Source organism: Melozone crissalis, unplaced genomic scaffold (assembly GCF_028551555.1).
Source record: "Melozone crissalis strain CALT ecotype California unplaced genomic scaffold, PUWL_Pcris_2 ptg000298l_1, whole genome shotgun sequence".
NCBI lineage: Eukaryota > Metazoa > Chordata > Aves > Passeriformes > Passerellidae > Melozone > Melozone crissalis.
Window position 1 is genome coordinate 25,906 of NW_026536050.1, and position 15,301 is coordinate 41,206.

The following is a 15,301-nucleotide window of genomic DNA, read 5'->3' on the forward strand; positions in this document are numbered from 1 at the left end:
TTTTCCCAATTTTCCCCAATTTTTCCCCAATGTCCCCAACGCCCCCAACGTCCCCAATGTCCCCAAATCTCATTTTTCCCATTTTTTCCCAATTTTCCCCCAATTCTCCCCATTTTTCCCCAATGTCCCCAAATCCCATTTTTCCCAATTTCCCCCAATTTTTCCCCAATCCCATTTTGCCCAATTCTCCCAAGTTTTCCTCCATTTCCTCCAATTTTTTCCCATTTTTTTTCATTGTCCCCAATGTCCTCAATGTCCCCAAATCTCATTTTTCCCAATTCCCCCCATTTTCCCCAATGTCCCAATGTCCCCAAATCTCATTTTTCTAAATTTTCCCCAAATTTTCTCAATTTTTCCCCCAATTTTTCCCTTTTTTGTCCTCATTGTCCCCAATGTCCCCCAATCTCATTTTTCCCAATTTCCCCCCAATTTCCCCCCAATTTCCCCCCAATGTCCCCAAATCCCATTTTTCCCATTTTTTTACCAATCTCACCCCAATTTTTTCCCAAATTTTCCCCAATTTTTTCCCCAATGTCCCCCAATCTCATTTTTCACATTTTCCCCCCAATTTTTCCCCAATGTCCCCAAATCTCATTTTTCCCAATTTTCCCCCATTTTCCCCCATTTTTCCCCAATGTCCCCAAATCTCATTTTTCCCAATTTTCCCCCATTTTCCCCCATTTTTCCCCAATGTCCCCAAATCTCATTTTTCCCAATTTTCCCCAATTTTTCCTCCATTTTCCCCCAATTTTTCCCTTTTTTTTTCTCATTGTCCCCAATGTCCCCCAATGTCCCCAAATCTCATTTTTCCCAATTTCCCCCCAATTTCCCCCCAATTTCCCCCCAATGTCCCCAAATCCCATTTTTCCCATTTTTTTACCAATCTCACCCCAATTTTTTCCCAAATTTTCCCCAATTTTTTCCCCAACGCCCCCAAATCTCATTTTTCACATTTTCCCCCCAATGTCCCCAAATCTCATTTTTCACATTTTTCCCCCAATTTTTCCCCAATGTCCCCAAATCTCATTTTTTCCACTTTGTCCCAATTTTTCCCCAATGTCCCCAAATCTCATTTTTCCCAATTTTCCCCAATTTTTCCTCCATTTTTCCCCCAATTTTTCCCATTTTTCTCTCATTGTCCCCAATCCCCCCGATGTCCCCAAATCTCATTTTTCCCAATTTCCCCCCAATTTCCCCCCAATTTTTCTCCATTTTCCCCCCATTTTTCCCCAATGTCCCCAAATCTCATTTTTCCCATTTTTTTACCAATCTCACCCCAATTTTTTCCCAAATTTTCCCCAATTTTTTCCCCAATGTCCCCAAATCTCATTTTTCCCAATTTTCCCCCAATTTATTCCCAATTTTTCCCATTCTCCCCTCCCCCATTTTCCCCTCCCCCCCCCCCCCCCCCAACACTTCCGGGTTTATTTTTTTGGGTTTTTTGGGATTTTTTTTTTTTTTTTTTGGGGTGGGCGTGGCAGCCAATCAGCGCCCGCGCTTTGGCCCCGCCCCCCCAGGTAAGATCCCCCCCCTCCCCCCCCCCGGGGCCTCATTCGGGTCCGGCGCGCGCCAGGTGAGTGGGGGAGGGGCGGGGGGGGGAGGGGAGGGGGCGGGGCCGGCCCCAAAACGGACTTTGGACGGCGGGGTTTGGGGCAAAAAGGGCAAAAATGGGAAAAATTGGCACAAAAGCGGCTGAAATTACCCAAAATCGGCATAAATCGCCCCAAAATGGGGAAAAAAGGGCAAAAATCGGCACAAAAATGGGAAAAATTGGCATAAAATCGGCTGAAATTACACAAAATCAGCAGAAATTGGCCCAAAATCGGAAAAAAAGAGGGGAAATCGGCACAAAATTGGTAAAAATTGGCATAAAATCGGCTAAAATCAGCACAAAATTTGTAAAAATTGACACGAAATCAGCTGAAATCAGCCAAAAGCAGCACAAACCGCCCCAAAACCGGGAAAAAAAGGGGAAAAATCGGCACAAAACTGACTAAAATCACAAAATTGACTCAAATTCACCCAAATTAACCCCAAAATACCCAAAACCAGAAAAACGGGGGAAAATCGGCACAAAATCAGCTAAAATCACCCCAAAATACCCAAAACCAGGAAAAAAAAGGGGGGAAAATCGACACAAAATTGGTTCAAAATCATCTAAAAATCCCTAAAATGGAGAAAAGGGGAAAAATCGGCACAAAAATGGCAAAAATTGGCATAAAATGGGCTGAAATCAGCCAAAATCAGCATAAATTGCCCCAAAACCGGAAAAAATCGGCCCAAAAATGGGAAAAATTGACACAAAATCGGCGGAAATTGCTCAAAATCAGCATAAATTGCCCCAAAACCGGAAAAAAAAGGGGGGAAATCGGCACAAAATTGGTTCAAAATCATCTAAAAATCCCTAAAATGGAGAAAAGGGGAAAAATCGGCACAAAAATGGGAAAAATTGGCATAAAATCAGGTAAAATTACCCAATATCAGCACAAATCATCACAAATTGCCCCAAAACCAGAAAAAAGAGGAAAAATCTGCACAAAATTAGTAAAAATTGGCAAAAACTGTCACAGAATCACCCAAAATCATCCCAAAATACGCAAAATCGGGAAAAATCGGCACTAAATGGGTAAAAATCGGCACTAAATCGGCTAAAATTACTCAAAATCGTCATAAATTGCCCAAAATCAGGAAAATAAGGGGAAAATCGGCACAAAAGTGGCAAAAATTGACACAAAATTATTTTAAAATCCCCAAAATTTAAAAGAAGGGCAAAAATCGGCACTAAATTGTCTCAAATGGTCACAGAATCATCTAAAAATCCCTAAAATGGAAAAAAAAAGGGAAAAATCGGTGCAAAAATGGGAAAAATTGGCAGAAAATCGGTTGAAATTACCCAAAATCATCAGAAATTGCCCCAAAACCGGAAAAAAGGGGGAAAATCGGCAAAAAAATGGGAAAAATTGGCATAAAATTGGCTAAAATTACACAAAATCAGCAGAAATTGGCCCAAAACCAGAAAAAAGGGGAAAAATCGGCACAAAATTGGCAAAAATTGACAAACATTCGCCGCAAAAGCCCCAAAACCAGAAAAAAGGGGAAAAATCTCAACCAAATTGGCTAAAATTGACAAAAAATTAACCCCAAAATCACCAAAAAGTCCCCAAAAATGGAAGAAAGGGCAAAAATCGGCACAAAATTGGCAAAAATTGACACAAAATCAGCTAAAAATCCCCAAAAGCAGAAATTAAAGGGAAAAAATCGGCACCAAATTGACAAAAATTGACACAAAATCAGCTAAAATCGCCCCAAAATCCCAAAAAAGGGGAAAAACCCGCAAAAATCGGCACCAAAAACTGAACCCCAAATATCCCCCAAAACTGAACCCCAAATCCCCCAAAACTGAACCCCAAATCCCCCAAAATCCCCCAAAACTGAACCCCAAATATCCCAAAACTGAACCCCAAATATCCCAAAACTGAACCCCAAATCCCCCAAAACTGAACCCCAAATATCCCAAAACTGAACCCCAAATATCCCCCAAAATCCCCCCAAAACTGAACCCCAAATATCCCAAAACTGAACCCCAAATCCCCCAAAACTGAACCCCAAATCCCCCAAAACTGAACCCCAAATATCCCCCAAAACTGAACCCCAAATATCCCAAAACTGAACCCCAAATATCCCCCAAGATCCCCCCAAAACTGAACCCCAAATATCCCAAAACTGAACCCCAAATCCCCCAAAACTGAACCCCAAATATCCCCCAAAACTGAACCCCAAATATCCCAAAACTGAACCCCAAATCCCCCAAAACTGAACCCCAAATCCCCCAAAACTGAACCCCAAATATCCCAAAATCCCCCCAAAACTGTAACCCCAAATCCCCCAAAACTGAACCCCAAATATCCCCCAAAATCCACCCAAAACTGAACCCCAAATATCCCAAAACTGAACCCCAAATCCCCCAAAACTGAACCCCAAATCCCCAAAACTGAACCCCAAATCCCAAAAAACTGAACCCCAAATATCCCCCAAAATCCCCCCAAAACTGAACCCCAAATCCCCCAAAACTGAACCCCAAATATCCCCAAAACTGAACCCCAAATATCCCAAAACTGAACCCCAAATATCCCCCAAAATCCCCCCAAAACTGAACCCCAAATCCCCCAAAACTGAACCCCAAATATCCCAAAATCCCCCCAAAACTGAACCCCAAATATCCCAAAACTGAACCCCAAATCCCCCAAAACTGAACCCCAAATCCCCCAAAATCCCCCCAAAACTGGACCCCAAATCCCCCAAAACTGAACCCCAAATCCCCCAAAACTGAACCCCAAATATCCCCCAAAATCCCCCCAAAACTGAACCCCAAATATCCCAAAACTGAACCCCAAATCCCCCAAAACTGAACCCCAAATATCCCAAAACTGAACCCCAAATATCCCCCAAAATCCCCCCAAAACTGAACCCCAAATATCCCAAAACTGAACCCCCAAATCCCCAAAACTGAACCCCAAATATCCCAAAACTGAACCCCAAATATCCCAAAATCCACTCAAGGACCCTCCTGGGACCCCCCCAAATCCCCCCCCAGACCCAAAAATCTCCCCATAGATCCCAATGGGGACCCCAAAATCCCCCCTGGGACCCCATGAACCCCTCCAGGACCCCCCTAAGACCCCCAAAATCCCCTCCAGGACCCCTCCCCATGGCCCCAAATCCCCCCCAGACCCAAATATCTCCCCGAAAATCCCAATGGGGACCCCAAAACCTCCTCAAGGACCCCCCTAAGACCCTCAAAATCTCCCCAAGGACCCCAAAATCCTGTCAAGGACCCTCCTGGGACCCCAAAATCCCCTTAAGGACCCCCAAAGACCCCCGAAATTCCCCCTGGGACCCCAAAATCCCCTCCAGGACCCCAAAATCCCCTCAGGACCCCCAAAATTCCCCTCAAAATCCCCCCAAGCGACCCCAGACCCAAATATCTCCCATAGATCCCAATGGGGACCCCAAAACCCTCTCAAGGACCCCCCCTAAGACCCCCAAATCTCCCCAAGGACCCTCCTGGGACCCCAAAATCCTCTCAGGGACCCTCCGGGGACCCCAAAATTCCCCCTAGGACCCCCAAACCCCCCCTAACTCTCTCTCTTTCCTCTCTCCCCAGCTCCATCCCGTGATGTCCCATTCAACCCTCGGTTCCTCAGCACCCCCGAACCTCCCGGGCCCCCCGAACCCTTTGGGGACCCCCTGGCCCCCCGCCCCTCCCCCGCACCGCCTGCGGGCCCTGGCGCGCTCCTGGCTGGACGAGGACGCGCCCTGGCCCGACCCCACCCTGGCCCCGCTGGGGAACCCCAGATCCGCGCCCACATCCTCATCAAGAACCCCGAAACCCCCCGAAACCACCCCGAAACCCCCCAATTTAACCACCCCGAAACCCCCCAATTTAACCCCCCCGAAACCCCCCAATTTAACCCCAAAACCCCCCAATTTAACCCACCCGAAACCCCCCAATTTAACCCCGAAACCCCCCAATTTAACCCACCCGAAACCCCCCAATTTAACCCCAAAACCCCCCAATTTAACCCACCCGAAACCCCCCGAAACCACGCCGAAACCCCCCAATTTAACCCACCCGAAACCCCCCAATTTAACCCCAAAACCCCCCAATTTAACCCACCCGAAACCCCCCCAATTTAACCCACCCGAAACCCCCCAATTTAACCCCCCCGAAACCCCCCAATTTCGCCCCGAAACCCCCCAATTTAACCCCCCCGAAACCCCCCAACACCACCCCGAAACCCCCCAATTTAACCCCAAAACCCCCCAATTTAACCCACCCGAAACCCCCCAATTTAACCCCCCCGCAACCCCCGAAACCACCCCGAAACCCCCCAATTTAACCCCCCCGAAACCCCCCCAATTTAACCCCCCCCGAAACCCCCCAAAACCCACCCGAAACCCCCCAATTTAACCCCCCCGAAACCCCCCGAAACCACCCCGAAACCCCCCAATTTAACCCCGAAACCCCCCAATTTAACCGCCCCGAAACCCCCCAATTTAACCCCAAAACCCCCCAAAACCACCCCGAAACCCCCCAATTTAACCCCCCCGAAACCCCCCGAAACCACCCCAAAACCCCCCAATTTAACCCACCCAAAACCCCCCAATTTAACCCCCCCGAAACCCCCCGAAACCACCCCGAAACCCCCCAATTTAACCCACCCGAAACCCCCCAATTTAACCCCAAAACCCCCCAATTTAACCCACCCGAAACCCCCCGAAACCACCCCGAAACCCCCCAATTTAACCCCGAAACCCCCCAATTTAACCGCCCCGAAACCCCCCAATTTAACCCCAAAACCCCCCAAAACCACCCCGAAACCCCCCAATTTAACCCCCCCGAAACCCCCCGAAACCACCCCAAAACCCCCAATTTAACCCACCCAAAACCCCCCAATTTAACCCCCCCGAAACCCCCCGAAACCACCCCGAAACCTCCCAATTTAACTCCCCCGAAACCCCCCAATTTAACCCCCCCGAAACCCCCCAAAACCCACCCGAAACCCCCCCAATTTAACCCCAAAACCCCCCAATTTAACCCCCCCGAAACCCCCCAATTTAACCCCCCCCGAAACCCCCCCAATTTAACCCCCCCGAAACCCCCCAAAACCCACCCGAAACCCCCCAATTTAACCCCGAAACCCCCCAATTTAACCCCAAAACCCCCCAATTTAACCCACCCGAAACCCCCCAATTTAACCCACCCGAAACCCCCCGAAACCACCCCGAAACCCCCCAATTTAACTCCCCCGAAACCCCCCAATTTAACCCCCCCGAAAGCCCCCCGAAACCACCCCGAAACCCCCCAATTTAACCCCAAAACCCCCCAATTTAACCCACCCGAAACCCCCCAACACCACCCCGAAACCCCCCAATTTAACCCCGAAACCCCCCAATTTAACCCCAAAACCCCCCAGTTTCACCCCCCCGAGCCCGCCCCGTTTTTCGGGGTGCTGGCGGGCTGCCCGTTCGCCGAGGCGGTTTTCGGGGTGTCGGGCTGCTCGGTGCTCTGGAGGCTCCCCGAAGGCTCCCGCCTGCCGCCGGGCCGGGCGCTGGTGGCCGAGGTGTCGGGCCCCGCTCTCGGGGTGCTCCTGGCCGAGCGGGCGGCGCTGAACGTTCTGGGGCGCTGCAGCGGCGTGGCCTCCATGGCCGCCCGCGCCCGGGGGGTCGCCGAGAGCCGCAACTGGGGAGGGGTCGTGGCGGGGACGCGCAAATGCACGCCCGGCTTCAGGGCGGCCGAGAAGTACGCGCTGGGCGTGGGGGGGCGCGCAGGGGCACCGCCAGGGGCTGGGCGCCTTCGGGCTGCTCAAGGACAACCACAGGGCCCTGGTGGAGCTGCGCGGCGGCGGCAGCGAAGGGGTTAAACGGGTGAGCGCCCCGAATTTTGGGGTGAGAGAGCCCCGAAATTGGGGGAAAATTTGGGTGGAAAATGGGGGAAATTTGAGGGAAATGGGGAGGGGGGATCGGGACAATCACAGGGCAGTGGCGGAGATGAGCGGCGGGCAGGAAGGGGTTAAACGGGTGAGCGCCCCAAATTTTGGGGGGTTTTGGGGGGGTTTTGGTTGTGGGAGACCCCGAAATTTGGGGGAAAATGGGGCAAAATTTGGGGATAATCTGGGGGGGAAATGGGGCGTTCGGGCTGCTCAAGGACAACCACAGGGCCCTGGTGGAGCTGCGCGGCGGCAGCGAAGGGGTTAAACGGGTGAGCGCCCCGAAATTGGGGGAAAATTTGGGTGGAAATGGGGGAAAAATTGGGGGAGAAATGGGAGGGAAATGGGGAGGGGGGATCGGGACAATCACAGGGCCGTGGTGGAGCTGGGCGGGCGGCGGGCAGCGAAGGGGTTAAACGGGTGAGCGCCCCGAAATTGGGGAGAAATTTGGGTGGAAATGGGGGAAAAATTGGGGGAGAAATGGGAGGGAAATGGGGAGGGGGGATCGGGACAATCACAGGGCCGTGGTGGAGCTGGGCGGCGGCGGCAACGAAGGGGTTAAACGGGTAAGGAACCCGAATTTTGGGGGGGGTTTGGTTGTGGGAGACCCCGAAATCTGGGGTAAAATGGGGGGAAATTTGGGAGGGGAAATGGGGCGTTCGGGCTGCTCAAGGACAACCACAGGGCCCTGGTGGAGCTGGGCGGCGGCGGCAGCGAAGGGGTTAAACGGGTAAGGAACCCGAATTTTGGGGGGTTTTGGGGGGTTTTGGTTGTGGGAGACCCCGAAATTTGGGGGAAAATGGGGCAAAATTTGGGGATAATCTGGGGGGGAAATGGGGCGTTCGGGCTGCTCAAGGACAACCACAGGGCCCTGGTGGAGCTGCGCGGCGGCAGCGAAGGGTTAAACGGGTGAGCACCCCGAAATTGGGGAAAAATTTGGGTGGAAATGGGGGAAAAATTGGGGGAGAAATGGGAGGGAAATGGGGAGGGAGGATCGGACAATCACAGGGCCCTGGTGGAGCTGGGCGGCGGCGGCAGCGAAGGGGTTAAACGGGTAAGGAACCCGAATTTTGGGGGGTTTTGGTTGTGGGAGACCCCGAAATTTGGGGAAAATTTGGGTGGAAAATGGGGCAAAATTTGGGGATAATCTGGGGGGGAAATGGGGCGTTTGGGCTGCTCAAGGACAACCACAGGGCCCTGTGGAGCTGCGCGGCGGCGGCAGCGAAGGGGTTAAACGGGTGAGCGCCCCGAATTTTGGGGTGAGAGAGCCCCGAAATTGGGGGAAAATTTGGGTGGAAAATGGGGGAAAAATTGGGGGAGAAATGGGAGGGAAATGGGGAGGGGAGGATCGGGACAACCACAGGGCCGTGGTGGAGCTGGGCGGCGGCGGGCACGAAGGGGTTAAACGGGTAAGGAACCCGAATTTTGGGGGGGGTTTGGTTGTGGGAGACCCCGAAATTTGGGGGAAAATGGGGCAAAATTTGGGGATAATCTGGGGGGGAAATGGGGCGTTCGGGCTGCTCAAGGACAACCACAGGGCCCTGGTGGAGCTGCGCGGCGGCGGCAGCGAAGGGGTTAAACGGGTGAGCGCCCCGAAATTGGGGGAAAATTTGGGTGGAAATGGGGGAAAAATTGGGGGAGAAATGGGAGGGAAATGGGGAGGGAGGATCGGGACAATCACAGGGCCCTGGTGGAGCTGGGCGGCGGCGGCAACGAAGGGGTTAAACGGGTAAGGACCCCGAATTTTGGGGGGGTTTTGGGTCGGGGGAGCCCCGAAATTGGGGGGAAAATTGGCGGAAATGGGGGAAAATTTGGGTGGAAAATGGGGTGGAAATGGAGGAGAAATTGGGTGGGGAGACCCCGAATTTGGGGGAGAAATGGGGGCCAAATCTGGAGGCAAAATTTGGGGGGTCCTGGTTGTGGGGACCCCCAAATCTGGGGGGGGAAATGGGGAAAAATGGGGAGGAATTTGGGGGAAAATGGGGGAAATTTGAAGGAATTGGGGAGGGGGATCGGGACAACCACAGGGCGGTGGCCGAGAGCGGCTGGGGACAGGAAGGGGTTAAACGGGTGAGCACCCCGAATTTTGGGGGGGTTTTGGGGCGGGGGAGCCCCAAAATTGGGGAAAAAATTGGGGGGAAAATGGGGGAGAAATGGGGAAAATTTGGGGTGGAAATGGAGGAGAAATGGGGAGGGGAGACCCCGAATTTGGGGGGAAATGGGGGCAAAATTTGGAGGCAAAATTTGGGGGGTCCTGGTTGTGGGGATCCCCAAATCTGGGGGGGAAATGGGGAAAAATTTGGGGGAAAATGGGGAGGGGGATCCGGAATTTGGGGGGGAAAATTTGGGGGCAAAATTTGGGGGGTTCTGGTTGTGGGGACCCCCGGATTTGGGGGGGAAATGGGTGTGGGGACCCCGAAATTTGGGGAAAAATGGGGGAAATTTGGGGGAGAAAATGGGGGAGAAATGGGGTGGGGGGAATCCGGATTTTGGGGGGAATTTGGGGTGGGGGGACCCCGAATTTTGGGGGCAAAATTTGGGGGGTTCTGGTTGTGGGGACCCCGAATTTGGGGTAAAATGGGGGAAATTTGGGGGGCAAATTTGGGGGGGGTCCGGACAATCCCAGAGCGCTGCAGAACGAGGAGGGGGTGACAAAGGGGAGCACCCCAAAATTTGGGGGATTTTTGGGGGGTTTTGGGGTTGGGGGGACCCCCGAAATTGGGAGGGAATGGGGGGCAAAATTTGGGGGGAAAATTTGGGGGGGAATCCCGAATTTGGGGGGAAAATTTGGGGAGGTTTTGGTTGTGGGGAGACCTCGAAATTGGGGGGCGTAATGGGGGGGGGGACCCCAGAATTTGGGGGGTTTTGGGTATGGGGGAACCCTGAATTTGGGGGGAAAATTTGGGGGGAAATGGGGGAGAAATTTGGGGGGGAAATGGGGTGGGGGGATCTCAAATTTGGGGGGAAAATTTGGGGGGAAAATGGGGTGGGGGGACCCCGAATTTGGGGAAAAAATTGGGGGGTTCTGGTGGTGGGGGGACCCCGAAATTTGGGGGAATTTGGGAGGAAATTTGGGGGGGAAATGGGGAGAAAATGGGGGAGAAATGGGGTGGGGGGACCCCGAATTTTGAGGGGAATTTGGGGTGGGGGGACCCCGAATTTTGGGGGGCAAAATTTGGGGGGTTCTGGTTGTGAGGACCCCCAAAATTTGGGGTAAAAATGGGGGAAATTTGGGGGGCAAATTTGGGGGGGTCCGGACAATCCCAGAGCGCTGGCAAAGGTGAGCACCCCAAATTTGGGGGATTTTTGGGGGGTTTTGGGGTTGGGGGGACCCCAAATTTGGGGCGGTTTGGTCACGGTGGGACCCCGAAATTTGGAGGTGAAATGAGGAGGAAATTTGGGGGGAGACCCCGAAATTTGGGGGGGAATTGGGGCAAAATTTTGGGGGGAAATGGGGGGGGGGACCCCAAAATTTGGGGGGTTTTGGTTGGGGGGAGGACCCCAAATTTGGGGGGAAAATTCCCAATTTTTGGGGATTCATTTATGAGGGAAATTCCCAATTTTTGTGGGGAAATTCCCAATTTTTTGGGATTAATGTGGGGGGAAATTCCCAATTTTTGGGGGTTTATTTATGGGATAAAATCCCAATTTTGGGGGGAAATTCCGAATTTTTGGGGAGAAATTTTGAGTAGAAATCCCCAATTTTTGGGGATTAACTTTGCAGAAAAATTCCCAATTTTTGGGGATTAATTTATGAGGGAAATTCCAATTTTTGGGGATTAATTTGAGGGGAAAATCCCAATTTTTGGGGACTAATTTTGAGTAGGAATTCCCAATTTTTATGTGGGAAATTCCCAATTTTTGGGGATTCATTTCTGAATTTTTGTTGATTAATTTTGAGTAGAAATTCCCAAGTTTGGGGATTAATTTGGGGCAGAAATTCCCAATTTTTGGGGATAAATTTTGAGTAGAAATCCCCAATTTTTGCGGATATTTTTTGAGTAGAAATTCCCAATTTTTGGGGGTAAATTTTGGGGTGAAAATTCCCAATTTTTGGGGATGAATTTTAGGGGGTAAATCCCCAATTTTTGGGGATTAATTTGAGGGGAAAATTCCCAATTTTTGGGGATAAATTTTGAATAGAAATCCCCAATTTTTCCACATATTTTTTGAGTAGAAATTCCCAATTTTTGGGGGTAAATCCCCAATTTTGGGGCGTTAATTTCGGGGTCCCGCAGCTGATTTTGGGGGCGCGCCGGGCCCTGGGCTTCACTCAGAAATTGGGCGTGGAGTGCGCGAGCGCGGAGCAGGCGCTGCAGGCGGCCGAGGCCGGCGCCGACCTCGTCCTGCTCGACAACCTCAGCCCGGAGGTGAGCCCTAAAAAACAGGGGAACCCCGAAAATCCAAAATTTGGGGGGTGAATAGCGGAATTTCGGGGAAAAAAGGCAAAAATTTGGGGAAAAACGGTGAAAATTTGGGGGAGAAAACCCCAAAAATGTGCCCAGAATTGGGGTGGAGATTTGAGCTCTGAGCCCCGAAATATCGGGGAACCCCGAAAATCGAAATTTTGGGGGGGAAAAAGGAGAAATTTTGGGGGAGAACGGCGAAAATTTGGGGAATTGATGATTTTTTTCTAGGGACACAAATTAGGCAGATTTTGGGTTGGAAACCCCGAATTTTGGGGTTTTTCTCGGTGGGTCGGACCCCAAATTTTGGGTGAAAAATCCCAAATTTTTGGGGTTTCTGGTTTAAAGGGGATTTGGGGGGTGGACACCCCAGTTTTGAACACCCAATTTTTAGTGGAACAATCCCAAAATTGGTGATTTTTTCTAGGGACCCAAACTGGGCAAATTTTAGGTTGAAAACCCCAAATTTTGGGGTTTTTTTTAGTTGGGCGATACCCCAAAATTGGGTGGAAAATCCCAAATTTTTGGGGTTTTTGGTTTAAGGGGGATAATGCTTGATTTGGGGGTGAACACCCCAATTTTGGGTGGGATAATCGCATAATTAATGGGTTTTTATAGAGACCCAAATTGGGCAAATTTTAGGTTGAAAATCCCAAATTTTGGGGTTTTCTGGATGGGTGGGACCCCAAAATTGGGTGGAAAATCCCAAATTTTTGGGATTTCTCGTTTAAGGGCGATTTGTAGAATTTGAGGGTGGACACCCCAATTTTGAACACCCCAATTTTAAGAGGAAGAATCCCAAAATTGATAATTTTTTCTAGGGACCCAAATTGGGCAGATTTGGGGTCAAAAACCCCCAATTTTTTTGGGATTTCTGGTTTAATGGGGATTTGGAGGATTTGGGGGTGGACACCCCGATTTTGGGTTCAATAATCCCATAATTAATGGGTTTTTATCGGGACCGAAATTGGGCAGATTTGGGGTCACACCCCCCAAATTTTGGGGTTTTCTGGGTGGGTGAGACCCCAAAACTGGGCGGATAAACCCCAGAAAAACGGGGAAAAAAACCCAAACAAACCAAAAAAAAAAAAAAAAAAAAAAGGGAAAAAATTAAAAAAAAAAAAAAATAAAAGGGAAAAACCCCAAAAAAATGAGGACACGCTGGAAAAAATTGGGATAAACACCAAAAAAAAAAAAAAAAAAAGGGAATAAACACAAAAAAAAAAAAAAAAGGGGGAAACTCTAAAAAACGGGACCCAATCTGGGCATATTTTGGGTTGCAAACCCCCCAGATTTGGGGGTTTTTGGCCATTTTTCCCCGTTTCCAGGCGCTGCAGGCGGCGGCCGCGCGCGTCAAGGCCGCGCACCCGCGGGTGCTGGTGGAGGCCAGCGGGGGGCATCGGCCTGGAGAGCCTGGCGCGGTTCCTGGGGCCCCACGTGGACGTCGTGTCCATGGGGTGCCTGACCCACGGCGCCCCCAGCCTGGACTTCGCCCTCAAGGTGGTGGGGGTGGCAGACGGAGCCCAGGAACCCCGAAAATTCGGCGTGGGACCCTGAAAACCCAACCTGGAACACCCAAAATTCGTCCCAGGCCCTCAAACTCCATCCTGAAACCCTCAGCATCGAACCTGAAACCCTGAATTTGGGAAGCCCAAAAATCCACCCAGGAACCCCAAAATCCAACCTGGAATCCCCAAAATCCATTCCAGGAACCCCCAGAATCCAACCCTGGAAGCCCTGAAATCCTGCAAAAACCTGGAACCCCCAAAATCCCGACCTGGAACCAATACAATCCAACCTGGAACCCCCAAAATCCATCCCAGAAACCCCAAAACTCCATCCCGAACCGCTCTAAATCGAACCTGAAACCCTGAAATTTGGGAACCCCGAAATCCGAGCCGGGAGCCCCACGTGGACGCCGCGTCCATGGGGTGCCTGACCCACGGCGCCCCCCGCCCTCGACTGCGCCCTCGGGGTGGTGGGGATGGGAAACGGAGCCCAGGAACCCCGAAAATCCACCTTGGAATGACCAAAATCCAACTTGGAACCTTGAAATTCCACCCAGAAACCCCAAAATCCATCCCAGGAACCCCAAAATCCAACCCGGGGACCTAGAAAAACCTGGAACCCTGAAATCCAACCTGGATCCCTAAAATCCATCCCAGAAGCCCAAAAATCCAACCCGGGACCTACAAAACCTGGAACCCCCAAAATCCAACCCGGAACCCTGAAAATCCAACCTGGAACCAATAAAATCCAACCGGGAACCGATAAATTCCAACCTGTGACCCCGAAACACCTGGAACCCCAAAACCCATCCCAGGAACCCCAAAATCCAAACTGGAACCCCAAAACCCATCCCAGGAACCCCAAAATCCAACCTGGAACCAATAAAATCCAACCGGGAACCGATAAATTCCAACCTGTGACCCAGAAACACCTGGAACCCCGAAAACCCATCCCAGGAACCCCAAAATCCAACCTGGAACCAATAAAATCCAGCCTGAGACCCATGAAACCTGGAACCCCGAAATCCATCCCAGAAACCCCAAAACTCCACCCTGAACCGCTCTAAATCGAACCTGAAACCCTGAAATTTGGGAACCCCGAAATCCGAGCCGGGAGCCCCACGTGGACGCCGCGTCCATGGGGTGCCTGACCCACGGCGCCCCCGCCCTCGACTGCGCCCTCGGGGTGGTGGGGATGGGAAACGGAGCCCAGGAACCCTGAAATTCAACTTGGAACCCCAAAAATTCACCTGGAAACCCCAAAAATTCACCCCGGAAACCCCAAAATCCAGTGTAAAATCTCAAAAATCCATCCCAGGAACCCCGAAATCCAACCAGGAACCCCTGAAATCCAACCTGAGATGTGGAAACACCTGGAACCCTGAAATCCATCCCAAGGGACCCCCAAAATCCATCCCTGGAACCCCCAAAATCCAACCTGGAACCCCTAAAAATCCAATCTAGAAACCCCAAAGTGCTACAAAAACCTGGAACCCTGAAATCCATCTGGGGAGCCCCAAAATCCATCCCAGAAGCCCGAAATCCATCCCAGAAACCCCAAACCTCAACCTTGGACCCACAAAGACCTGGAACCCCAAATTCCATCCTGGAAACCTCAAATCCAACCTGGAAACAATAAAATTCAACCTGGAACCCCCCAAAATTCATCCCGAGAACCCCCAAAATCCATCCTGGAAACCTCAAAATCGAACCTGAAAGTCTGAAATTTGGGAACCCCGAAATCCAACCTGGAATCCCCAAAATCCATCCTGGAAACCCCAAAATCCATCCTGGAACCCTCAAAAATCCAATCTAGAAACCCCAAAATCCATCCCTGGAACCCTCAAATCCAACCTGAGACTCACAAAAACCTGGAACCCTGAAATCCAACCTGGAA

At 51.1% G+C, this 15,301-nt stretch overlaps 1 protein-coding gene across 1 annotated transcript; it reads left to right on the forward strand.

The window, feature by feature from the left end:
• Window positions 1–5,176: 5,176 nt before the first annotated feature.
• QPRT (quinolinate phosphoribosyltransferase) lies at window positions 5,177–13,453 on the forward strand. Its single transcript, XM_054294677.1, is given in 6 exon segments — window positions 5,177–5,359; window positions 6,993–7,319; window positions 7,321–7,419; window positions 11,729–11,860; window positions 13,225–13,287; window positions 13,289–13,453. Coding segments are annotated over 6 exon segments (969 nt in total).
• Window positions 13,454–15,301: the final 1,848 nt, after the last annotated feature.